At 39.8% G+C, this 26,850-nt stretch overlaps 1 protein-coding gene across 3 annotated transcripts; it reads left to right on the top strand.

The window, feature by feature from the left end:
* The first annotated feature begins 1,530 nt into the window (after positions 1–1,530).
* stxbp1a (syntaxin binding protein 1a) lies at positions 1,531–25,375 on the top strand. 3 transcript variants are annotated; one of them, XM_062434240.1, is made up of 19 exons: positions 1,531–1,540; positions 5,059–5,108; positions 6,965–7,046; positions 7,136–7,212; positions 7,799–7,877; positions 9,012–9,115; positions 11,059–11,207; positions 12,552–12,636; positions 12,849–12,979; positions 13,077–13,184; positions 13,299–13,359; positions 13,937–14,002; positions 14,169–14,249; positions 14,495–14,633; positions 15,589–15,698; positions 15,910–16,011; positions 16,559–16,644; positions 19,739–19,893; positions 25,293–25,375. In XM_062434240.1, exons 2-19 carry the CDS (start codon positions 5,064–5,066, stop codon positions 25,373–25,375), a joined length of 1,743 nt encoding a protein of 580 aa, XP_062290224.1. In that variant the 5' UTR covers positions 1,531–1,540; positions 5,059–5,063. The 3 variants fall into 3 exon arrangements, with proteins under 3 accessions (XP_062290224.1, XP_062290222.1, XP_062290223.1); XM_062434238.1 differs by having other exon boundaries at positions 7,136–7,219; positions 7,773–7,877; XM_062434239.1 differs by lacking the exon at positions 25,293–25,375 and adding an exon at positions 21,151–21,260.
* Positions 25,376–26,850: the final 1,475 nt, after the last annotated feature.

Raw genomic sequence — 26,850 nt, 5'->3', positions numbered from 1 at the left:
CAGAAGACCTTCTTCTAGTCTTTACACACCCAATGTTTGACTCTCAACAGGAAACAATCCAGTGTCTCACGATGTTGAAAGTGTATGAATATGCTGATTAATGCTGAGTCATCACACCAGTGTTGACTGATGCCTCCACACCATTGGCTGGCACTGCTAGGCCCACTCCCTTTGAAAATAAAAATGTCTACACCATGCTTACGCTGATGTCATATGTGTTTTGTATCTGCTCAGATTTTGGCCTATTGAGCTTCGTTTATGTAAACTGCAGGCGAATGAGTCGACGTGCTGCCCACACAGTCACCAGAGATCAGACCGCTACCATTAATATATCGTATTTCTGGCAGGAAGATTTCTCAGTAGACCTGCTGTCAGAGCGTCTCGGCTCTCAGGTCTCATGATTCTGCTTTTTCTCGTCTCCTCTGCATCGTCTCCCCTTCGGCGCAGGTCATGGGAAATGTTCCTCACATCTACCCATTTCTAGGTGACCCACAACTATCATCAACCTGCATCTGCGTGACCTCTGACTGGGTGTATGTTGAGGCCATAAACTCCTGTTCCTCTGCTGCTTTTCTGACATCTCACTTGTGCTGGTTGGGGCTGATTAGTGGTGTTATGTAACTGCAGGCTGGATGCACACTAACATGAGACTATGAATAACTGGCTACTTTTAGCTACTTTTGGCTTTGATATATACATGCTGTCTTTTATGTCTGATGTAATTTTTTTATTTAATTGAATTCTAAATTAGTGCTAAGGGTATAATGAACTGAGCTGGACTGAAGGAAACCATAGCAACCGTGATGTTTCATGCTACGTTACCAGTTAACCCTCGCTGTTGAAATAAACTGACTACACTGTTTAACAAATGCATTACCATTTACACAAGGGATGCAACTAGCTATTATTTTTATTATGAGTTAAGTCTTTGGCTTAAAAATAAAAAAAACAAAATAATGCTAGAGGCCCACTGCAAGTTAATTTAAAACTGAAAATGGGCTTTATTCAGGTATTTGCACAGCTGATCCAAACATATATTCCATGACATAAAATAGAGAAATTGGGTAGTTTTCACATTTGAGGGCCTTTAATTGTTTGTTACTTGATAAATGACTATGAGGTTAATCAAATATCAAAGCAGATCAATCAATCAACTATTGACTAATCATTTCAGGTGTGTTTTACCCACACTATCAACTCAAGATTTAACCCCAATCTAATCTAATAAACCTCAATGCCACTAATTATCACTAATATATGACATGTTTTTTTTTTGATGGATTATAAAAGAGATCTAGCTTCTTGTTCCCTTTTTCACTATGGATGCATTTCATTTGAAACCCTACAAAATGAAGATTCCAGTGATGTTTTTTGAGCAGACTAAAAAAGCTGAACTGTGATGACGTCCTCTACTGTATTTCATCCCAGCTTAAATGTCCGCCTGTCTCTTTAAGATCAGACTTGTCAGATTCTCTCTGGAACGATGCTGCTGTGAAGCTGAGATCCAGAGAAAAAATGGGTCATGCACTCATAGGTGAAAGTCCCTGAAGGGGGGAGAACCACAAGGCAAAGGCTACACTGCTGCAATATACGTGGAGTCAGGGCTGGGTGGAGGAGTGTACATGGACTCTAACAGCAATATCATGTACAGTAACACATCACGCCACCTCTTAGAGTGTTATTATAGGGTGAAATGTCAACATGTGTGACTCTATTAAACAAAATCCAGCAAGGTAATATGTTTAGCAGGTGCATTTTAATTTATTTTCTCCTCTCTTTACCCTTTTTGAGGGGAACTGCAGCCTATCCCAGAATGCTCAAAAGCTAAAATGACCATTTCTCTAATTAGACCTTTATATTGCATATATATATATTGCATATACGGTAATCAAGAAAACATTAAAAGTCTTCTGTGTGTTGTTATTTTCTTTTCCGTTCCACTATGAGGATACGTATCCTGTTCAACTGGATGTGAGAGAGATTATGAGGCTTTTGAGGAGTTTGTGTGTGTGTGTGTGTGTGTGTGTGTGTGTTTGTGTGTGTGTTCCACTCAGTCTTGTTTGGTTGACACAGCTGTTGCGCTGTGTTTGTTCAGGTCTCTTCCCTTCAGTCCGACTGGTGCGTTCCTGTATTGTTGAACCACTATCAGGACGTCAGAGAGGAAAAATCCACATCGCCGTCTCCGGTTTTGATTCTCGCTCTTAGTCGTCACTTACTAGAGTGTGCAGCGGCTACTCCACTAGCTTATCCTCTCATTATTCCCATGACTTCAGTGAAGGTCAACACACACAGAGGAGATGATAGAGAGGAGAAAGAGTGAATCATTTCTGAAGACAATACGAAATTCATTTGGCTGTTAGATTTCAAACAATTCCTGATGTTACACACTATTTAGCCGGTCCACATCTAACAAATAAAACATATGAGCAAAAAATAGAAAAAATCTTTTGTGATATATAATTCAATTCTTGCAGGATCAAGGTTGCTATTGGGTGGAGATGCTGGAAATTACGAAAGGTCACTAAACTAAATGTGCCAATTAAATTGATTAAGGTGTTAATTGTCCAATCTAAAGAGATGCAGTGAAACTAACAGGAGAGCAAACTTATCAATTAACAATGAGGATTCAAGTTTTTCTCTCAAAGAACATAAACAGTAAAAGTTGCAGTTAAAGGTGCAGTTCAAGACAGGAATCAGTATGAAAGTAACCCCTTGAAAAAATATGCTTATATCTTTAAATCAATGCTTCTGGTCAGACAAAAATCACCTTTAATAAATGCATAAATACAAGTTTCCACCAATGTACCACTACTCATTCTTGCAGCTTTTTATCAGGAAGCCTTTATCAGAAAAATGCTGCAACAGAGAACAAAAGGAAACACATCAGCCGCTGCACAGGAAAGGGGAAAACGAGTGACGGATATCCCACAGCCTCTTTGTTTCTCAAAGTGTCTCATCCTGTGGCCCGGAGCCGCCGCCGTTTGAAAAACAAAGTTGTCTTTTTAGGAATGAAAGTGAACTCGCTTTAATGCCACAACTGTTACTTTGAGCATTCAGCACACATTTGTCAAGCTCCAAAATAAAAGTACAAACACCTTAGTACAATAAATGCCCACGTGTGCCAGTTTTTGGTTCTTGTGGCTCGGGTTTGTGTTCACTGTGCTATTGTGCTGACACAGCGGCTCACAGAACAGGACGCAGAAGATGCTGGAAATAGACCGGAGGAAGCTGAGTTGGGGAATCTCTCTCATTGAGTGAGAATAAGATTCACACTATTCCAAGATCATCAGTCCCACAGGGGGTCAGATAAAGTTCCTCTGACTCACAGGAGGTGGAGGCTAGAGACTGACGCTGTTTCTGGATTAACCCGGTCAAATTTCATTCATTATCAGTGTGTCGGCTGCTTTTAATGGCCCATTCTGTGTATCTTTTTTTTATTATTTATGACGACATAAAAGACCAGAATCCTGCATGCAACTGAAGGTTTTCCTCTCCTTCCTTCCTTTCATCCATCCTATCTATCCACCCTTCCTTCTATCATATCTATCTGTCCTATTGGTAGCCTGCAGCTCCTCCTTCTGTCTGTTAAAAGGCCAATCAGAAGCTAGTATCTTCCTCACCTGGAAGAATTTATTACGCATCAGTGTGGAGGTAGAAAACAACAAGCGCCGACTGAAACGGACACACCCCTGATGTGTGTATTCGATGTGTTCTCTGTAATCTTTCGTACGAATCCTTTTTAATCTGTCATAATCCATCAGTATCTGTGTGGCTTCAGGTTTTTAGCCGGGGTTGAAGGGTTTAGCAGTTTATATTTGTAGTGATCCAGCATGATGTTTAACAGTAATTCACCCTAAATGGATTTATCCTAATGCAGCTGGCAGATGGTTGGCAAAGCGGGCCAATATCAGCACCGTGGCATGAACAAGGCCGCTGTGCTGTAACCCCGCTGTGGACGCGATTATTTCTCCTCTGTGGATTTTGCTGTAAAGTCTCTGAGAAACAAAGCAGAGTCATTTACCAACAGTCTCTGTGTTTTTTATTCTCTCTGCACCAGGACAGGATTTATTCCACTGGTGTACATCTGCGGTCATTAACCTTGTTGCAGGCCATGTTTGACTGTTGGGTGTTAATGTCCTCCAGTGCAGGAACTGCATTGTGGGATTTTAAATTCTATATCATTAAGGCTGGATAGTTTAGTTTGAGTTGTTTGTTGAGGTGTTTTTAAATCCATTCTATACTATACTATCATATGTAGTTAAACATGCCATACCACAACTACAGACTATGTCTTATAGCAGCACATACTGTACATTATTATTGTAGGTAATGTGTTAAGGTGCTCTTTAAATGGTTTTGGCAGAGCTCAGTGAACAGTGAAAAGAGTAAGTCATATTCCTTAAAATATTTTTATCATCAAATTATGTTAACCCTTACATACGACAAATTTGACCCATTTTAAGAGCTGTAAAAACACCATTCAAACACCTTGTATTCTTTATATTCTTTAAAATGTTCTCTTGGACCATAAAATAGTGATTGTAAATGTATTTTTTTCATAAATAAATAGAATACACTCTTCATAAAGGGTTAATCAAACATTTCTTAATGACTGATGGGGAGTTTAAGGATGTGAATTGGTGTAGAGGCTAATTATGAGTTAGAATATGAGCAGTATGTGAGGGTAAAAAAAGAAAAATTCCAGAATAGCCAAACAAAGGTTGTTACATACAGCTTATTCTCCTGAAATTTGGAAATTATTCATTTATTTATGTCAACATTATGTAAAGGCCTTTAGGTCTGAGAGTGGAGATTAGCTCACTATGTGGAAATAGCTCTCTCAGTGTGTGTGTGTGTGTGTGTGTGTGTGTGTGTGTGTGTGTGTGTGTGTGTGTGTGTGTGTGTGTGTGTGTGTGTGTGTGTGTGTGTGTGTGTGTGTGTGTGTGTGTGTGTGTGTGTGTGTGTGTGTGTGTGCATTTTAATGAGTATTCCCCGTTTTGCTCATCAGATCAAAATGCACCCCTGAGATTCCTGATGGTTTTTCTTTTTCTTTTACAGAGATTATGAATGATGTAATCAAGAAGATAAAGAAGAAGGGAGAATGGAAGGTAAGAAGAGACATATTTATTGAATTTATATCATATGTTTTTAAATTACAAACTGTGAGCCTAATAGAGAGGGGTTAATGTGAGCCAAACTAAAGAGTACATCATCATATTTCAAATCAAAATCTTCTTGTTTCTTCCTGCTTTATTCCACATGTTAAACACATATATTGAACAATGTGCATTCTTGGAAAGAAACTCACCACGCCATCCACTATTCACAACTGCTTTATGAACAGGCTGAAATAGAAAAGTCTTCCCTGTTCAGTATTTTGACCAATAAAGACATAATGACATTTTCATTGAGGTAGCCCCACTCAACTTTAATCTGTGTGACTGAGATAAAACATTATTTTTTTTTATAGTATAGTTTTTAGAGTACAGGCCCAAGTGAAACACTGCTCATATCTAGTGAGTGTTAGTGATGTAAAGTGTAAGTAAATGATATATTAATCCAATTGTATTACTATAGCTCCTGGAATTAGTCTTGAAGGATAATTTTAGGGCTGTGCAGCTTTCCTGCATGAACAAACAACCATCAAATTTAGTTAAATTTCATTTTCAGCATGTTTTACTAAGAAATGTCTTCAAACAAATAACGACAACAGGGGGAAAAAATTAAGATAAAGCAAAGAGAAGTTCATAAAAGGTATAAGCAATGCAAGACACATATACAAATCAAATATAGAGGAAGTTTTTTTTAAAGCAATTAAAACTGACAGGATAAAAAAGACATGAAAATAAAGTACATATTTCAATAAGTCAAGTCAAGTTAAATACTTTTTATTTATATAGCTCCAAATTCTAAAACCCAAATTTGCCTCAAGGGCACTTTATAATCTGTGCAGCATACAATACTCTCTATCCTCAGAACATTGACTCAGATCAGGAAAAGAAAACCATATTTCACAACAGGAAGAGCTGCAGTGGAAGGATGCCACTTAAAGAGGTTAAATAGAAGTTAGTCCTTTTATCACAATGGTCCACATTAGACAAAACTAGAATAACTGAGGCCATACTGTAGTTACATGAAAAGAGTTAAAAACCTGCATTTAAAGGGGATGAATGAGTCACTACTGAATGCAAGAAGAGGAGAGAGCTTCAATCAGTATCCATTAAAAGCATAAACAGGCTAAAGATATCTGCTTAGATTTAGTTAGACAATTCCTAGAAATGATAATAATAATAATAATAATACATTTTATTTGTAAAGCACTTTTCATAAAGTAATCTCAAAGTGCTACAGAAACCAAAAAACAAGATAAACAAAAGACTAAGAGAAAAATCAGACACGATTAAAATCAGACACGATTAAAATCAGCAGAAGAAAGAATAGCTATAAGAGGAGAAGAAAGTGCAGAAAGAGAATAAAAACATCTAGGAACGACCTGGGAAAGCCTGTCTGAACAAAAAAGTTTTAAGCCCTTTTTTAAAGGCATCGACAGACTGGGGTTGTCGTAGGTGTTCAGGGAGGGAGTTCCAGATGTGGGGGGCAGTGGAGCAGAAGGCTCGGTCTCCCATGGTGCGGAGTCGTGTGCGGGGCTGATGGAGGAGGTTGGTGCTTTGGGACCGGAGGTTACGGGTGGATGAGTGAGGGGTAAGGAGGTCTTTGAGGTATTGCGGGGCGTTGCTGTAGATGCAAAGGTGGGTGATGAGGGCGATTTTGTATTGGATTCTTGAGGTTATGGGAAGCCAGTGTAGGTTCTGAAGAATGGGAGTGATGTGGTCGTATTTGATCACCAGTGAATATCAGAAAATCCTTAAAACTTTATTTGAACGAGACAGTTTCATTGTCAGCAACATGTAATATGAGCAATAAAGTGTATTTGTATAGTTACCGTCTTCTCCCCTGTTGCCAGGCGCTTATTGTGGACCAGTTGAGCATGAGGATGTTGTCATCCTGCTGCAAGATGACAGACATCATGACAGAGGGCATCACCAGTAAGAGACAACGGTCACATCTATCATTTCTCTATGTCACTTTGTCCTCAGTTTGTTTGTGTAACTGTGTGCCTGTGCCTGTTCTCTAGTTGTGGAAGACATCAACAAGCGGCGAGAGCCTCTTCCCAGCCTGGAGGCCATTTACCTGATTACACCCACAGAGAAGGTGAGCGTGCGCTCTCTCTCTTTCTCTCATTCAGAGGTGTGTCAATGGCAGCGGGTGTGTGTTTTTTTAGCACAGAGAACAGAGAAGCTGCTGTATGTCCAAACACACGGCTGTTGACTCACCCGAGGCAGATCACGCATACACACTTCTTGGTTTCCATGGTCTCTGAATTCATTATTGGCTGTACTATAATTAAGTCCAGTGCTGTCAAAGCAGGCTGTATAATGTTTTCAGTGTATTCCATATGAAGGTTGTTGCTCTGACGTCTTCTGACATGTTTGGCATTGTCTGATTTTCCCTTATAAATATTTAACTAACTTTTTATTGGTTGGTTTAGTTAGTGTTTGGTCTCTTTGGTTTAAATGTCAGCTTTATTGGCATAGTGTGTAACATCCTAAAAATCTGCATTGTGTTTAATACTTTAGTTATGTTTATATAAAAGCTTTGGTGACATTCTTCTGATCAGAATATATCAGAATATCATGCCAAAAAAAGCTTAATTGAGTTTAATTATAGGCACTTATACACAGTACTGTAATCAACACACTTACCTGAACGCTCTGATCGCCTGTTTGTCTCTCCTCAGTCTGTCCACACCCTCATTGGAGACTTCAAAGACCCTCATTCAGCTAAATACAAAGCAGCCCATGTTTTCTTCACTGACTGTGAGTAACTTCCCCTTTGTGTAGCTTTGTTCTTGTTCCAGAGACATTTCTGTTTCTGTGCTTTTTGCTTTTATTATATTTTCTTCAGTTGTACTTATTGTTCAGCGTGTTACTGTATTGTTTTCTTTGGTGCTGCTGTTTTTCTAAGCTCCTTGTAACACTTTATCTAATAGATAAGCTCACGTTTTAAAGCTTAAGTTCACAGTAGTTTTTCAAAGCATCATCAGGATGCTTTGAGCTAGGAGGGTTTTTAATAGAGCCTGACAGATATATCGATCCACCGATATTATCAGCTGATATTGATCACAGATATGTCAGTATTGGCATATATGTTGTCCGATATGTGTCAATTCTTTATAGTTATATAGGCAGGATTTTATGTATAAATTAACTTAATTCAAGTGTGATATATACATACATATTTTTTGCTGTTTGTTGTTTATAGTTATTGATAATTATTAAATTCTCAGTGAAGTTTACTGTTTTTCTTTACTAGTGTCACTTAATACAGTAAGGTTTATCCCTAAACTGTAAAATATGTCTTCATTACATATCTTTGTCACAAGTCATAACCACATTTTATGGATTATAGTTTTTTTCTTAAAGTGTATTCGTGATGATATGGTATGTATTTATATCGGCAGATATATCGATATTGGAATTGTTTTACTCCATAATATTGGTATCGGCATCAGCCCCAAAAATCCAGTATCAGTCAGGCTCTAGTTTTTATATTGTGTTTTTCTCTCATTTTATTCATATTATGTGATTTATTTAATTAAATTGATAATACTACAGTGACCTCTGTTAATATCTCTGAGTTAGAAATGTCTTTGTTATATAAGTTGGTCTCATGAGAATCTGCAACGACAACCTGTCACATCAAAACTATCAGAACCACATCTGCCAAAAAGGTTACTAGAGGAATGTTTGAGGGTTGAAGGCAAACATGATCTCCTAACAAATGCCTAAAGTCCATGAAATGTGTCACAACAATGCAAACGTTCTTTCAGTATCACTCTATGGATAAAGATGCATGTCTATTCATTACTATTCAGTTTTTCAGTTTTCAAAAAGTGATAATAGCGAATAATCAACCTGACATTCTATAATTATTGTTAATATTTCTTCCAGCCTGCCCTGATCCTTTGTTCAACGAGCTGGTGAAAAGCCGCGCTTCCAAAACCATCAAGACTCTGACGGAGATCAACATCGCCTTCTTGCCCTACGAGTCTCAGGTAAACACCCGGCCATGCGTAAATGCTCTTGTGTAATGACGGAGTCTCCTGCGGCGCCGTGAGAAAGCATGTGACAAGGCATTAATATGCAAGGGTGTGTCACAATGATTGGGATTAATAAAACACAAGCGTGCATACAAATGGCTTTATAAATCTTATGGAAAGATTGTTTATGCATATTTCTTAATGCATCCGATCCAACTCTCTCTTTCTACTTTAATCTGCATTATTCACCTCTATTTTCTCCTCGAAACAGGCCATGAATTAAATCTGGTTCACTTTTATTGTTTGACAGTGGTTGTGAGTAAAAGAAGAAAGAGAAAGAGAAAGAAAGAGATAGAAAGCGAGAAAGCAGGGAGAGATGGATTAAGACAGGTGGGAGGAGAGATGTGCTGGAAAAGATACGGACAGGAATAGATACTGAGGTTACTGGTCATTAGAGTCGGGGATGGAGAAAAAGAGAGAGAGAAACACACACACACACACACACACACACACTCAGGTGGCCACTCAGCAGCACAATGCTGCTGACTCACCACTTGCTCTGTTTACCGTCAGACGGTTCCAGAAAGACATTTGTTACAACGCCTTCCTCCCCTCCCTCCCTCCTTCTCTCCCTCTCTCCCACTCGCTTCTCCACTCTTGCTAAATTTCCAAATTTCTGCCTACATCATGTTCTGTCCTCCTCCCTCCCTCCCTCCCTCCCTCTCTCTCTCCTCTGTCTGTTTTTTTTCTTGAATCCCTCCATTCCTCCCACCCTGCCTTTGCACGTCGCTTCTTGCTTTTTTTTCATCATTTGTGTTTCTTTTTTCTCTTCCTCCGAGCCCATTTTCCTAATTTCCCCCTCCCTTTTTATCTCCTACATCTCTCCTTCCTTCACTCTCTCTCCTATCTGAAGATGCTGTTTGGCCCACAATGCTTTGCTCCCCTCCTGTCTACTATGATTAATTCAGAGTCAGTGGGTTTCTGCTCCAGGCAAAGTGCTGCTCATAGACCCGCCCCACACGTCCACGCTCACACCCCATTGGATGAGTCAGGATCCACACGACGGGCGGCGGCCAATCGCAGCCGATCTTAATGCAGGGACCCTTCTGCAGAGCAGGAGCTCGGTCATGTGACTGTGGACAGATGGGGTGGGAGGAGGGAGTGGTAGTGTGTGATGCAGGAGAGGAGAAAAGCAAATGAGACAGTAAAGGAGAGGAGAAGGATGTCTCATAGCTCTAAAAAAAAAAAAAAAGAAGGGAAAAAAGAGTTTCCTTATTTCCCCCTCTTTGGGTATCTTTTCCTTGCATCTCAAATTAAATTAAATGAAAGAACAGAGGAGAGAAGAGAAGAAGGGAGGAGATTCAATAAGCGAAAATAGGACAAGAGAGGAGATGAGAGAAAGAGAGAGAGAGAGAGAAGGAGCATCAAGAGCTGAGAGAGGAGAGTAAACAGACAAAGGAGAGTAGATTAAAGAAGAGTGGAGACACCGAAAGTCAAAGAGGGGGAGATGAGAGGAGGCGATAGGGAAAAGGAGAGAATATAAATCAGAGGTTTGATGTTATCACAACACCTCCGGCTTGTTTTTTACAGTAAGATAACATGCTGTCTGACGGTAACCTGCTGTATTTTACACAGAGATATTCACTCCTAATGAAAATCTCAATCACGCTTTACATCCATAATCAATGTTTCAGTCAGCAGCTACACGTCACAACTCTCTGACACTAAACTGTGCACATTACATAATAAAAGATGGTGCAGGAAGAAGGTGGTGAAGCTCAAATCAACCAAAGTAGAAGGATGTAATAAGTGGTTTACTGTTTCTTTAAAGCAAAGTTTAAGTTGTGTGTGTGTGTGTGTGTGTGTGTGTGTGTGTGTGTGTGTGTGTGTGTGTGTGTGTGTGTGTGTGTGTGTGTGTGTGTGTGTGTGTGTGTGTGTGTGTGTGTGTGTGTGTGCAGGTGTACTCTCTGGACAATCCAGATGCCTTCCACAGTTTCTACAGCCCTCATAAGACCCAGCTGAAGAACCCGGTGATGGAGAGGTTGGCCGAGCAGCTGGCCACGCTCTGCGCCACGCTGAAGGAGTACCCAGCCGTCAGATATCGAGGGTGAGCAGCGGGTTCAGGCTGGTTTCTCTAAAAAAGAAAATCCATCTTAACTTGAAAGAAGTAGCTGTTTTGGACAGATGTGGTCTTCAGGCGCTATAGTCAGGAATTCACAGAATTCACAGAACATTCAATCAATCAATCAAACTCTATTTGTATAGCACTTTTCATACAGATTTTCATCACATTTTCAATGCTTTACATATTCAGAACAAACAAACAGAGAAGCAAACAAACAAAAAGAAACCATCAAACATAGGAACTCATTTTAAAACAGGAACTCATTAAAAATAGGAACTCAGGGAACTCTCAAGAATCTGCAGTAAGGAATTGCAGAAGTAGGATTAAAATGTAAAAATAAATAAATAAAAATAAATAAATAAAAATAAAATAAAGAGCTAATAAAAGATTAATAGAATATTCAAAATATATTAAAGGAAAGAATAAAATTAAGTCACTATAATAAAGTGGGTAAAACTGGAGATGTAAGGAATACAACACTAAAAGTAAAGAAGTAAAACGTCATAAAAAGTGGGTTATGAAGAAGAGTCATATTATATATATAATATATGATATTATGTTATGTTTATCAGACCAGTAGGAGTGACATTTTTGGAAGATAGTGAAAAATGAAAAAAAGACCCTATTTTTTGTAGCTTCTAGACACTGAAGAGTAGAGGATCTAGTACTCTACATTTAACTTAAAAAGACATTTTATGTTGGCTATGATCAGCATCCTGTCAGTTTCCTAGATGGCTGATTCCCTTTCCAGCAATCAAAAAATAACATCTCCTATCTCCTATCAATTATAAAACAGATTTGTTGTTATTAGCAGTATTAATAATGTATTATCCATAATGACACATCTCTGTTGGACTGCTCCTTTAACATGATGTGACTTCGTTTTGGTCAGAAGCTTCTGTAACACAAGAAACTGTTGTAGTCACTTGTGTGGGTGGAGAAAACAGATGGTGCTGCAGATATTACTGTTCCATTACAGAGACCAAAGGGGGTTATAGATCACTTAATGTCATTTTATAAAATTCATTAAATGTAACTGGTATAGTACCAATTCAGCATATTTACCTAAATTAAATTTCCCCCCATGAGATCAGCATCCTTTACAGACTGCCGCGCTTACACACCTGTCTCTCACATGTTCAAATGTATTTTTCCTGTAGATTTTTATCAAAATCTTTTCCTGCTTTTCTTTGGTTTTGTCTCATCTGCTCGCTCGAACGTCTGTGTGTCCTCTTCCCCTCTCTCCTTCACATTTAACTGTGTCTCTGACTTTCTGCGTCTACTTCCACACGCCTCCATTTGTCGGACCATCTGTCCGTCTGTCAGAGAGTACAAGGACAACGCCACCCTGGCTCAGCTGGTCCAGGACAAATTGGATGCCTACAAGGCTGATGACCCCACCATGGGAGAGGTGAGCTCAGGAGATTCTTTTTTATTTAATTTTTGTCCATTTGTCCCCCGTTGTCTCATATTCTCATCTTGTTTTTGTGTGCCTACTTTAATTTCTTTTGAGAGTGTTTTTGTAAAGTCAGCCGGAATATTCTTAAGTTTTCTCCTTGTCATTTTATACCTTACTCATGTATCTGTCTTTCTTCCTATTTGTCTCTCTCTCTCTCTCTGTAGGGTCCAGATAAGGCTCGGTCACAGCTGATCATCCTGGACAGGGCGTTTGACCCCGTCTCACCCGTCCTGCATGAGCTCACCTTCCAGGCCATGGGCTACGACCTGCTGCCCATCGAAAACGACGTCTACAAGTAGGAAAAACACAAATGACGAATGCTTTTTTCATTCCCATTAGGTCCAATCACAGACTAGTATATTTCAGTTTAAATTATTGTTTCCGTTCTTTAGGTACGACACCAGCGGCATCGGAGACTCCCGTGAGAAGGAGGTTCTGCTGCATGAAGACGATGACCTGTGGGTGAGCCTGAGACACAAACACATAGCCGAGGTGTCCCAGTGAGTACTTTTCTTTATACTTTACGTTATAAATCAGATCCTTGAATCTTTTTATATTGAATTAAATAATACAACAACCTTTCTCCTCTTTCTCTGTTTGTGTGTTGTCATTAGGGAAGTGACACGCCAGCTGAAGGAGTTTTCTGCCAGCAAGAGAATGAACACTGGAGAGAAGGTGAAGACGATATTGATAAGTTGATGAATACAGTCTGAACACACAGTATTGGCAAGATATTGGTACTATAGTGTTACTTAACATGGAGGATAACTTCTTAAATTCTTCATTGCTTGTTATTAATTTCAATGCTGAATTATTTTAATGATTTAGGTAAATAGAAAATAGTAATAAAGGCCCTACATATAATCTCAAGTTATGGTGTATAAACTGGATGTCTGTTCAGTCTGAATTGCAACTTTAGGTGGAGAAAGCTACTGCAGATTTTAAATAAATTCGGAAATGTAGACATCATTTTAGTTTGTATTTGGTTGTGTGACTTGGCAGAGGAAACTAAATCAGCCGCAGTGTCTCTCTCTTGTGTTTCATCCTTTGAATCCATTCCACATTTGTAGCAAGAACTTAAATTCAAAAATAGAAATTCTCATTTACTTTGACATCCAAACATTGTAAGTGTTAAAATTGAAGTCCAGCACAAATCTGTTACCATTAATATGTGTGTCTGTGTTATAACTTACATTTATATTAACATTTACTTTATTCATCATATAATTTCATGATGCTTTTGTGTCACCAGACCACAATGAGGGATCTGTCCCAGATGCTGAAGAAAATGCCTCAGTACCAGAAGGAGCTCAGCAAGGTATGTTTGTGTTCATATGAGTGTGTGTGTGTGTGTGTGTGTGTGTGTGTGTGTGTGTGTGTGTGTGTGTGTGTGTGTGTGTGTGTGTGTGTGTGTGTGTGTGTGTGTGTGTGTGTGTGTGTGAGTGTGTGCAGTATGCTAACCCTGTGTATTTTGTGTTTTTCAGTACTCCACTCACCTGCAGCTGGCTGAGGACTGTATGAAGCATTACCAGGGAACAGTGGACAAGCTGTGCCGCGTGGAACAGGTAAGAGAAGAGAAAGAAGAGGACACATTGAGACATGAGAGTAGATATAAATGAGAAAAATGATCAAAAATTAAGTCTCAGTTTTCATGCATTGTACTTGAATTCCACAATGTAAGACTGTGCGGTAGATGTAATGTATGGGCAAAAGGTTCTTGCACACATAACTACAAATGAAATAGTTTATTTTGGGGTTTGAATAAATTCATGTGGTTGTGAGACATTTAGACCTGGTCTCTGTGTTGCAGGATTTGGCTATGGGCACAGACGCTGAGGGAGAGAAGATCAAAGACCCCATGAGGGCTATCGTGCCCATCCTGCTGGATGCCAACGTCACCACATATGATAAAATTCGCATCATCCTGCTCTACATCTTCCTCAAAAACGGTAAGAAGTAGACGACAAGCAAGTTAGTACAACTCTGTGCTGCTGTCTGTCCCTGTGAAAGCTTTTTTGTCTTTACTTGTTTAATTTTATTATGTGTTTAAATCATTTGTACTTTTTCTTGTTGCTTCTTGTTGTCCAATCACCTTTTTTAAAATATTAACTCAGACTTATGAGTATAAGGATTTCTTTACAGCATGTAGAGTGCAGGTAATTAACCACACAGTCAGTTGGGATCTGAGACTCATGGGTAACTACTGTCTGCTGAATGTTATAATAACTTCTACATTTATCTGTCGCTGTTCTTTTTTAGCCATTGTAATAGATAGAAAAGATAGGCTACTACACTGCTGGTGCAACTGTAGCCCTTCACTAATTAATATCTGCCTTGTACGAAAGACAGACTTTAACTACTAGAGCACGATAAAAGCTTCAACTAGTCAGTTTTTCAGAATATGTGAAAATACAGGATACAGAAAAAGACAGAGCATTAGCCTGTACATTTCAGGTATTGCAACAATCCAAATTCTGTGTAACAGAAGCCTGATACACCCTGATAATCAAAGTATGTACCAGTGACTCATTCTTAGATTTTCAGTTGAGCCTGACTGTGTGCCACATACAAAAGAACTGAGAGATGCACTAGCACAAAAAAATATAGAATGAGACCAGACTTATCTGTTAAGGAAGTACAATGATGTCAAACTAAACACATTTGGAGTTTTAATGAGATAATTTAATGTTGCGCTCCTGTAACACAATATGAATTCCCCTTGATTGCAGTACAGGATGAACATATTAAATGTAAACAGATAGAGTTATAAAATATGACCTGTGTGTGTGTGTGTGTGTGTGTGTGTGTGTGTGTGTGTGTGTGTGTGTGTGTGTGTGTGTGTGTGTGTGTGTGTGTGTGTGTGTGTGTGTGTGTGTGTGTGTGTGTGTGTGTGTGTGTGTTCAGGCATTACGGAGGAGAACCTGAACAAGCTGATCCAGCATGCTCAGATCCCCCCCGAGGACAGTGAGATCATCACCAACATGGCTCACCTTGGCGTCCCCATCGTCACAGACGTAAGACCCTCACTGATCAGCTGTCCCTTCATTTGTCTTCTCTTCTCTCTACTTTTTCTTTCAGTCTGTCACTCTATCATTATCAGATACCAGAGATGCTGTTTCCTGATTGTGTGAACCAGACATGACATACAGGTTATTCTGATATGTGTTTCCTTTGTCCTTTTTACTTTCACTTTGTTTCATGTCCTCCTCTTCTGTCCTTCATCAGTCCACCCTCCGCCGAGGAAAGAAGCTAGACAGGAAGGAGCGCGTGAGCGAGCAGACCTACCAGCTGTCCCGTTGGACACCACTGGTCAAGGACATCATGGAGGTGTGTTTGTGTTAGAATGACCATATATTCATTTATTTGTGTGTTTTTTGAGACAAAAGGGGCTTTAATTAACTAGGTTCTCCACTTTTCATTTTCAAAAACATTTCCACTGTAGATGTCTTTCTTTTTCTCTCTCAAGCAAACATAAATTTTGAATTAAAAAGGAACAAACTCATTCATCTGAGCTACTTTCGATTTTTTGACATACACCCACAACAAACTTAATAAAACATCTGTTTTTCCAGCCCCATTGTTGACTATATTTAGCCCCTTATTTGTGCTAAGCCAATTCTCCAATGGACCTCCATGATGGAGTCACAGATGGTTGCTAAGAGACATGATGCAACTGTGAAGCCCCTATTCAAGTGTGTGTGTGTGTGTGTGTGTGTGTGTGTGTGTGTGTGTGTGTGTGTGTGTGTGTGTGTGTGTGTGTGTGTGTGTGTGTGTGTGTGTGTGTGTGTGTGTGTGTGCGTGTGTGTGTGTGTGTGTACATAAGGCAGTCAGTATTGCTGACAAAGATTTATTTTGTCTTTTTGTCCCCCTGCAGGATGCAATTGATGATAAGCTGGACACCAAGCACTACCCCTACATCTCCACCCGCTCCTCTGCCTCCTTCAGCACCACTGCAGTCAGGTATACACACACACACATTGCATCTCAGTGCATGGTATAAGCCCGTTTTAAATGACAAAAGACAGAATTGTTGGTATCAGATCAATAGTAATTTAGGAAGGGAGATGAGTCTGAAAGATCAATACTTGAGAGCAGGGAGGTGCTTGATGACTGGCAGCTTAGTGAGCCGTACACAGATCGCAGTGCAGTGATAGGAGGCATGACCCTGCTGTTCATCAACTGTTATTCTAATGAGGTCGATTAACAGCAGGCAGCAGCATCTACATTTTTAGAAATCATCCATAGAAGTTTCCACAAACTAATTATCGTGCATCTTTTGAGATATTATTTATTTATTGGATTTATTAGATTATCTACGTTCATAGAGGATGATGTGGTCATTTGCAAAGATTTCTGTGTTTTCAATTGACATTAAAACTGGTAGTAAAAAGAGATACAGATACCCCACACTGAGCCGTTCTAATCCTTACACTTGGATGTGTGTGGAAGCTGCTGCTGTGTATTGATTCTTCATCATATTGTTGGCTATTAGGAACTGATGATCAGCTGTCCCTCCCCCACAGCTGAGGATCATCTTAAGATACATGTTGGTTACACATGTAAAAAAAAAACCTCTAATGTCTGGGTTTCAGTTCACAATTTAAAGCAGCTACTGTATAATCAAGATTTTTTATAACAGTTAATTAAGAAGGAGAAATTCTGCACTGCAGCAAAACTACTGGACACTATGTTTTGTTTGTTTTTTGGCTGGAACTGCAGGGACCAGCTTTATAAATGTCTTTCTGTTACTGACTCACTCACTGGCTCAGTGACTGAGTGATGAAGTGACACCATTGGTTGGCTGAAGGCGGCCAAAGCTTGAGACAACAAAGTATCCCAGATTGTGTTTTGCACCAACCAGCAGTGATGGCAGAGATTTTTAGTCAGGCTAAAAGCTGTAGTAAATGTAGTCACTTTATTACATTTTAATACTTATTTAGACAAGAAAGCAACCATTTAGATTATCAATATGTTCAATATGTTTTGAAATTTGCTCCGGCGTTTTCCTGAGATGATCAGCCATCAGCATGTCTTCATCCTGGGGAGAACATGATCGATGAGCTGAACTGTGCAGCTCTGTGGTAATTTACTGCTGTCTCCACAGCATTTTGATGTATAATTCCTTTTAGAAGATAAATGTCGGTCTTGATCAACTGAACAGAACAACAGCACGGCCTCTGGGGCTCTATATGTACAGATACCACCACATTTCAGTAACAATAAATGTATTGAAATGACCAGATTAGTTTATATTGAATTTTAAATGCATTAAGCTACATAACAGTTTGGGTTTTTATTATAGCTACATTACAGATTGAATTACATGTACTGCATCTATCTGTCAGTGTTAGTGGCTCTTTGAGTTGAGATTATTTTGGCACAGGTAAGTGTGTTGAAGCTGAGCTGGTGTAAATAATTAACTAATGATGGCTCAGTTCTATTTAGCTGCTTCAGTGTCAAAGACTGGTATTGTACATGCTGGCTCATGGTCTCACTGTAATGACTGTACTGGGACACAGACACAGTGTTAATGTTATTAGTAACACCTGTGATTTTCTGACTATAACAAATCAAAGGCTCTGTCATTTACTCATTCACTACTCCCTGTACTGTAATAGACACTATATTTACTCAAGCGTATGCAGTAAATTGAGATTTCGGACACTTACTAATCATCATCAGCACTGTCAGCTGCAGTGTCAGTGTCTCATCTATAAAACACAGCTCATTGTATTGTTTGATTGTGAGCACAAAGTACTTTTCATTGTGGTAATTATACAGTGGGTACATTTACACACTCACAATTCAGACAGTCAAATGAAATGGCAGAGCTTAAATATAGTGCACTATATAGTAAATAGGGAGTGATTTTGGAAACAGCCAAAATGTCTGCTGTGCAATAACACGCTGTCACCTATGAATCATGATATGCCCAAATGTTTTTTTTTCCTCTGGGCGGTGTCTGCAGGCTGCAGAGCTTCCTGCCAGAGTGTGTGTGTAGCTTCTAATAAGCTCCACCAAACTGATGCAAGAGCCTGTATGTAGCCTGGAAGGAAACGCAGCCTGACAGGCAAAATACTAGACAAAATCATTTTCCAGAAGCCGTATGTGCTTTTATTTTTGTGTTTTTCTCTACTCAAATTGTCATCTAATCTAATTTTGATAGATTGACTATTAAAGGACAGTTTTAGCATTTTGCCTCAAATGCTAGCTGGAAATGTGGTCTGGGAGATGGGTGGCAGGTGACAAAAAAAGCCTCTCCCAAGTCCATACAAATATCAACCTAAATTTGGAAATCATTCTCAATTCACTAGCTCTTTTTGACTCAGTTGTGACAGCTAACATGATAAAACAGGGGTGTCAAACTCATTTTAGTTTAAGGGCCACATACAGCCCAGTTTGATCTCAAACAGCCCAAACCAGTAAAACCAATGCATAATAACCTATAATAATATATAATAAATAGTTGAACTATACTATAATAAACTATCTATTTACAAGTGAAAAATGAGTGCAATTTCAACAATCTCAGCCTTCATAGTGCATCAAATCCTGAGCAGTAGCCTGTTTCAATGTCATTCATGTGCTTGTGTGTGAACCTGGAACACAGTTTTGTTTCATAGATGCTCATAAAAAAAAGGCTTGTTCACATTAGATAAGTAGTCCCAAACATGCACAAAATATTTGCAGCCAGGACTGCCAATTTGGGGTTACTCTAGTAAGAGATACTAATAAACAAATGTGTCCGAGCCCAACGAGGTAAATTTGTCTTTCAAATCTGAATCACGTTGCAAATCAGTTATCTCAAGTTGGACGTTCCTGACTGTGAATGACTGGTGAAAATAAGCGAGAATAGCATTAGAGGTGCATTTTATTGAAAAACTGGAATTACTTTTCTTGTATTTCCATACTTTGCAAAGTTATCCAGAGGGCCGAGGTGGACCCCTTTGGCCAAATCTGGCCCATGGGCCGTATGTTTGACACCCCTGTGATACAAACATGACTTGTACTTTAGGAAACTGTAATAATATTGTCCTGTCTTCCTCTCCGGCAGTGCTCGGTACGGCCACTGGCACAAGAATAAAACACCTGGAGAGTACCGCACCGGGCCACGCGTCATGGTCTTCATCATCGGAGGCGTGTCCTTCAGCGAGATGCGCTGCGCTTATGAGGTCACACAGGCCAATGGGAAGTGGGAAGCCATCATTGGTGAGTAGCGCAACAGGAGGGGGGACGACTGAGCACGAGGAAGGGTTCATGTGTAGGCCCTTGAACATGCCTACTCAAATATAAGCCCCAGCCATAATGTTAAACACAGAGGGGGTGTGTGTGTGAGTAGAAGCTGCGTCCTAATTCAGCGGTCACATCCTTTGAATTATTTAAAAGGACTGTGTGAGGCTGAACCAGCAGGTGTAGGTTCAGTCTGGCTTTCAGGTCCACAGAGGGACACAGCTTCTGAACAAGGACACAGCAGGAAGAAGAGAAGGGGAGGGGAGGGGAGGGGAAACGTGGAGTGAGTCCGCCACAGGAAGTGAGCTGATGGACAGTCTAACCTGAGGTGGAAGTACAGTGCATAAAAAGAAAGATAAACTACTTTATGACACGATGATCAAATCCGATTATATCAGAATCCGTTTTTTTCCTCCTCGCAGGATGAAATCAGCTGACTTTTTGTGATTTTAATGCACGTTTATAAGCAGATATCATACAATACTCAGTGTGGTTAGATATTTCAGCTTTGCATTTATTTTTGCATCAACTATACGACAGAAAACCTACTTATTTGATACAAAACCACAAATTAGGAATTTAGGAATGTTTTGCAACCAGTAGCAATTTCAACACAACATAAATATCACGCACCCAGATCCCGCATCGCACATTACTCACAGCTGCCGCACCTTAGACATTACACACGTGTCTTCATGTGTTAAATATTAGTTGCAGATTGTTACAACTTGCCTATTGTGTGCAAATGATGTTACAGTAGCCCTTTATGTCATGCCCCTCTGTACTGTTTATTTAATGTCTTAAAGCTTCGCCAGTCAGTCTTTGTTAGTGTCTTGTTAGTTTCTGTTGTGCTCTGCTTCAGCTGTTGTCTTTAAAACAATTGTTGTCTTTAAATTGCAGCCACGCCATGTCTTTTTCTGTTTGTGCTACATGGCAAGTGTGTGTGTGTGTGTGTGTGTGTGTGTGTGTATGTGTCAGTGGACGAGTGTTTCTCTCTGTGTGTGTGTGTGTGTGTGTGTGTGTGTGTGTGTGTGTGTGTGTGTGTGTGTGTGTGTGTGTGTGTGTGTGTGTGTGTGTGTGTTTGTGTGTATGTCAGTTTGCTTGTTTTTAACCCTTTTTTGTTTTTGGAGAGAGAGAGAGAAAGAGAGAGAGCAAGAAAGAGAGAGAGAGAGCGGGGGAGGGGGGCGTGGCATGTGCTGAGAGACGAGTGGTGAAGCCGCCTCTGTTCCTCCACAGGTTCCACCAACATGCTCACTCCCACCAAATTCTTATCGGACCTGCAGCACCCCGACTTCCGAGAGTCCACTAGGGTGTCCTTTGAGGAAACAGACGCCTCAGCCGAGTGAGGCAGAGACAGATTGGGAGGGAGGGAGAGAGAAATCACACTGAAAAAAGTAAAGGCAGCCGCACAAAGAAGCCCTTTCTGAACCTTCACAGCACAAGGGCTTCCTCCTTGTTCCTCCTTCTTCTTCTTTGATCACTCAGTACCGTTTTTATGTACCTCCACCCTCCTCCTCCTCGTGCCCCTCAGGGATGGGCAAACTCCGACCTTTACTCACTGCATGGACCGCTCCGTCAGGCTCCACTCCCTCCCTATAGGCTGAGAGCTAGCATCAGGTGTCACCTGTCTGATGGAAGGAAGGCTGAATCTAAATGTCACAACTTTATTGAACATGCAGACTCGTGGAGATAACAGGCGCGTTTCCCAAAAAGTCCACGAGTGCCTTAGGACTGCCCAAATCCACAATCCATTACCATCTTAAGTCCACAAGGGGGCTCATGTGGACTTTCTACAGACTTTTAGAGAGTACACTTTTAGTCTACATCAGACATCATTGGTTTGATTGATCCACAGGAAAATGAATGTGATACTATAATTTTTAACTCAATGCATTACAAAAATGTGTTTTTTTTAATTTATCCTGTGGACATGAGCTGCAACAGCCCAGTCTGCAAGTCTGGTTGGACATTTTGGATTCAGCCCAAGTAAAGTCTGTTTTAAAGAGCGGCCATGCCTGAGGGGGTCGTAACCCCATCCCTGCTGCCTCCTCCAATCATCTCAGCTGGGTGGATTAAATCGCTTCTCGACAGCCACCCAAAGGCCCCTTTGAGCCTGTTGAACACTCACTCCAGATTTAATCTACCCCCCAAAAAAATCCATCTTTATCCGTTTTTTTACTTTTTTACTTTTATTTTTAAAATTAAACCCTCGCAAAGACAATCACCTTGATTTGTTAGCGGTTTTATTTCAGGACGAGATCTTTGAGTTGATGTTGGATTTCAAAGAAGGATTCTCTCCTTTTTTTTTCCTTACCTTTTTGCTCTTTTCTTTTAAATGTTTGACTCCTGATCCTCAGCCCGCCATCACATGCTCACATGGCTCACGGCTGGTCTGCAGAGGGTGCTAGATATGTTCTCAACAGATCATCTTCATCATGATATTACCTACAGGGTGCTGCTGACACACGGGGCAAATTTGGGGGGGCAACAAAATGGAAAACAGAAGAAGAATTCAGTTCAGATGCCCCAAAAAGTTGCCCTGTGTACCAGTGCCTCTATGTCGCCTCTCTGCTGACTCAGTCTGGGGATGTAGCAATGTTCCACCTGATATGCTTTAGCAACCTAACAAAAAACAAAAAGATGCCACACATGTCAAACAGCTGCCACTAATCCCCCCCCCCCCCCCCCCTAATGTAGGAGCAGCTTCATTTCTTCCAAAACTCACCTTTTACACTAGTAACTAGCAGATTAATAGTTTCCAGTATGTTGATGCAAGAACCTGTGTAGATCTAAAAAGCACTAAGAGAGCATATACCTCCACCTCTAAATGTACTATTCAAATAATACACATTGTTCATAGTATTTAATTTGCATCTGGGTCCACATCTGCATTCATATACACACCGTCACAGATGAATTGTTGTGCTCATGACAGCTTCAGCCATTTAAATGAAACTGTTCTGTTCTGATTGTTGCTGTTGTGCCACCTATTGGTGAAATGCCGTCAGATTTGACAGGATTTTTCAAAGCTGATCTGTGCATGTGGTGAACAAATGTGTTTCAGCAACAGCACAATGCATTTAAGAGTTTCAGTAGTTTATTTAAAATAAGGCACACATGCAAGAATTTGACCATTTAAAGGAAAACTGTGTAGAATATGAAAAAAGAGAAACATGTCATACATTATTCTTATGTGATACATTTGGTTTGGATAGGATTACATGTGTGTCATTTCCAATCTCTGTAATGCATCAGCAAGGCTACTTTTACACACATACACACACACACACACACACACACACACACACACACACACACACACACACACACACACACACACACACACACACACACACACACACACACACATGTCCATAAAAAGCTGGATTTTCACCCACTAAAGACAAACTACTGTGTCCCTGGGCATCCATCTCATTCAGAACTAATCTGCTAAAGCGATATCGTTTACAAACCAACTTTTAGTTTTATGGTTTCCTCAGTAAGCAGCTATCACCGTAAACAGTATGACTGCTCCCCTCCCTCCCCCCGCATACTGCCGCATTCAACACTTCCTGAACAAAATGGCCATCACTTACTAAAACAAGTCTTTTGTTTTTGTTCTGCTATTTTGGTCCAAATCCGGTCATGTATGCGAATTTAGTAGCGTTGGAAATCAACATCACAGTGTTGTGTTTCTGGGGGCTAAAAAAAGGCCCACGAAGCTGTGTGTTTTTGGGGTACAGCAGAGAAGCAGGCAAGGCCAGTCCGAAGTCGACCTCCGTGACCCACACTAAAAAACCCCACCCACAATCCCTGACACCTACGATTCCCCTGCATTACCATAACGACCCAACTGGACATGGACTTGCCTCTTTCTCTTCTGGTTTTACCCTCAGCTACCGCCACTTCTTGTTCTTGAGTTTAGTTTAACTGTAGAAGCTAAAGAAATCAAACCAAAGTGGAAGAAACATGCAGCTTTGCAACAGAAACAAACCAATGTAGGTCCAATACTGTTGATATTGTTGAACAGGTGTGAGGAGTAAATCAAATCATCTGTTTGCCTTCTTTATGATCAAGGATTAAGATGATTATCCATCTATCAATATGGTAATGAAGCGAAATAAATTGGCAAAATGTTTGCTTTACTCCAGTCGAGCACCTTTTAAAGTTTTACAATGTCTGAAATGTGTCTTCAGCTGTCACCAGAGCTCATCCCTGTGTCATTAGGACTACCGAGTTTCACATTTCCATTCATATTTACAGTAGATGTAGATCTCTGGTTTTTGATCCCATGACATGTAGAGATCTGCTTTTGTCTTTCTTTTTTTTTTTTTGATTTTATAGCAGCTGTGTGCATGCTCTTTAATTATTAAAAGTTGTGTGCAGATTTTTCTAACAACCGATTGGCTGCGCTGTGTAGACAGGTTTGATGTCGGAGGATTTTTCTACTTAGCCCGCATTGCAGCTTTCAGCTCACGTGAAAGTCATGTGGTGGTGGCCATCACTGATCTGTGTGCTTCCATAATTTCGAGCTGCATGTGATTACATTTGTATGTTTGTAGCGTGACAGACTCTGAGTATTAGTCAGAGGGGGAAGAGGTTAATGTGGGTAAAAGATGAAAATATTTCAAGTTTAAAACAAAAGATGGACTGATAGTTGGAGATATAAAATAGAATGAAAATCTTTCAATTTGGACCTGTGAAGATTTCCAACCTGTCCAGTGAATCTTTTTTAAGTGTAATGGGGATTTTCCTATTTTCATACCAGATAAAATAACACAATTCTCTAAAAAATTGACAAAATTCTCAAAACTAATAAAAAAACTCATCACAGTGTCATGAGTTTGCAGATTGTCACACTGCAATCTTTAGGAATTTCGAAAAAAAATATTTATTTTTTGGAGACTGGAGAAAACATTTACCAGACAACACTGATGAGCTATTTCTTGACCCTAATGCAAAATCTGAATATTCAGAGTAAGAAGTTACTGCAGCTATAAGATAAATGTAGTGAATATTACAAAGTACTGAAAGGAAGTACAGGAAAGCAAAAGGCACTCAATAGAAATAATCAATGCACCTAAACTTGTAAGTTCAGTACAAGTTTGGTCCTCCTTTTAGTATTTTTTTAATATCTTTAATACATGAACCATTTTTATCTCTCAGACTAACTGATTATGATTTATTAACTTTGGGATGCTCAGTGTTTTTCTATCTTTACTTTTTTGGCATTACTTAAGACGTGCCCTCATCTAGCTACTGTAGGCATTCATAGCAAGAGCTGAAAACATATTTTCCCCTCTGTGTCTGTCCAAAACGCACATATCTAACTCTCTCTCTTTGTGTGCACGTGTGTGTTTGTGTGTGTGTGTCCTCAGGATCGACCCACATCTTTACCCCCACCAGCCTGCTGGAGCAGCTCAAGGCCATGAACAAACCAGACGAGGAAGTGACAAGCTAAAATCCTCCCATCACGTCTCCCTCCTCTTAACCTGAACCTGGCCCCCCTCTACCCATCTTACCTCCTTCCTTTTCCCTCCCCACAAAAATCCTACATTTGTGTATGCATCTTGCTTGAGAAGAAAAAAAAAGACATCTTAGATGATAAAAAAAATATATGTTATATCAAAGAATAAAATCGTTGTAAGTATTCTCATGTTTTACAATGGATGCAACTAAATAAACTTATTTAAAAAGGTTTAAATATCAGAGCAGAAGGCCATTTAAAACTGAAAGTACCAAAATGTCATATTGTATGCTATGAATCCTGCTAGAATGTGTAAAAGGTAGATATTTTCTCTTGTTTGTTCCTTTGGGTTACCTCCTTTGTGTGAGTTTTATTGGAAGCGGGTGGAGGAGGGATGTGCAGTTTGAGAGGTTGATGTTGTAAAATAGATCATATCAGTCAACATGCAATATATAAATATATTTCATCAGAGAGGAGTCGCCCCTGCCCATTTGAGATGTTCGTATTCAGTAGCATGCTTGGACTTTGTGTGGACTGTTACTGTGTTTGTATCCAGTGTGGATGTTCTGGGAGCCGCAGAGTCAGCATTTAGCTTTTTCCTAAGATGTCGTGCTTGAATACTCCACTGAAAAATTGAGCTTTCAGTATCAAATAAATGTCAAAATGTACACAGAACCACTTTCAAACCGCTCTAACTCAAAAGTCTGTCTGTTAAATCGGTTGCCAGTGTGTTAGAGATACCTAGCATTAGCTAACACAAAGCTAATGCTTTATACTCAGAGGAGTTTCTAATATTTAGCCTTCTATCATTGATAGGGTGTACTGAATATTAAAGGCACCTCTCAGTATAGTGCAATACAATTCAACTGTATCACAAACGCTAGCCTTTAAAATAACCTTTAAGTTATCTAAAGCTCACTTAGTTAGCATTAAATTAAAGCTAAAAGAGCAACCATATTGTGACAGAAATGTAATTTCTGACAAAACTGAGCACATGGTTGAACAGCAGATAACCAGACTATGCTACAGGAGTGGATAAAGACGTGTCTGTGTATATTTTGATACATTTTTATTTCACGGTGTAGCCATTTTGTATCTGAGTTCACTTCGGCTGCCGCCCTCTGCAACCTTCCATCGTGCCAGCTTGCAGCCGGTAAATGTTTGATACTGAAAATGAGAGTTTTCGGTTCAGTAGAAACTCTTGGTTGAGAGTGGTTTTGAAAAGGGAAAAGGCCAGACCTTGCTGAGACTGTAAAGTATTCACTCGCCACAAACTTTTTCCTTTCTCCGGAGAAACTTCACGTTTTAATGTCGAAACGGCCGTTGCTTGCTGATATTAATGAATAATCTTAAAAAGGGCCAGTTGTATTTCAGTATTGTATCCTGTCAGATTAAGTCTTATCATTGGTTAGTAACGATGTTTAATTGGGCCATGCACTGAGTAGTGTTGTGTATATGCCATTTGTTGC

This window comes from Scomber scombrus, chromosome 15 (genome assembly GCF_963691925.1).
Source record: "Scomber scombrus chromosome 15, fScoSco1.1, whole genome shotgun sequence".
Classification (NCBI taxonomy): domain Eukaryota; kingdom Metazoa; phylum Chordata; class Actinopteri; order Scombriformes; family Scombridae; genus Scomber; species Scomber scombrus.
The sequence above is the reverse complement of the archived record's forward strand: the minus strand, read 5'-3'. Positions and strand labels throughout refer to the sequence as shown.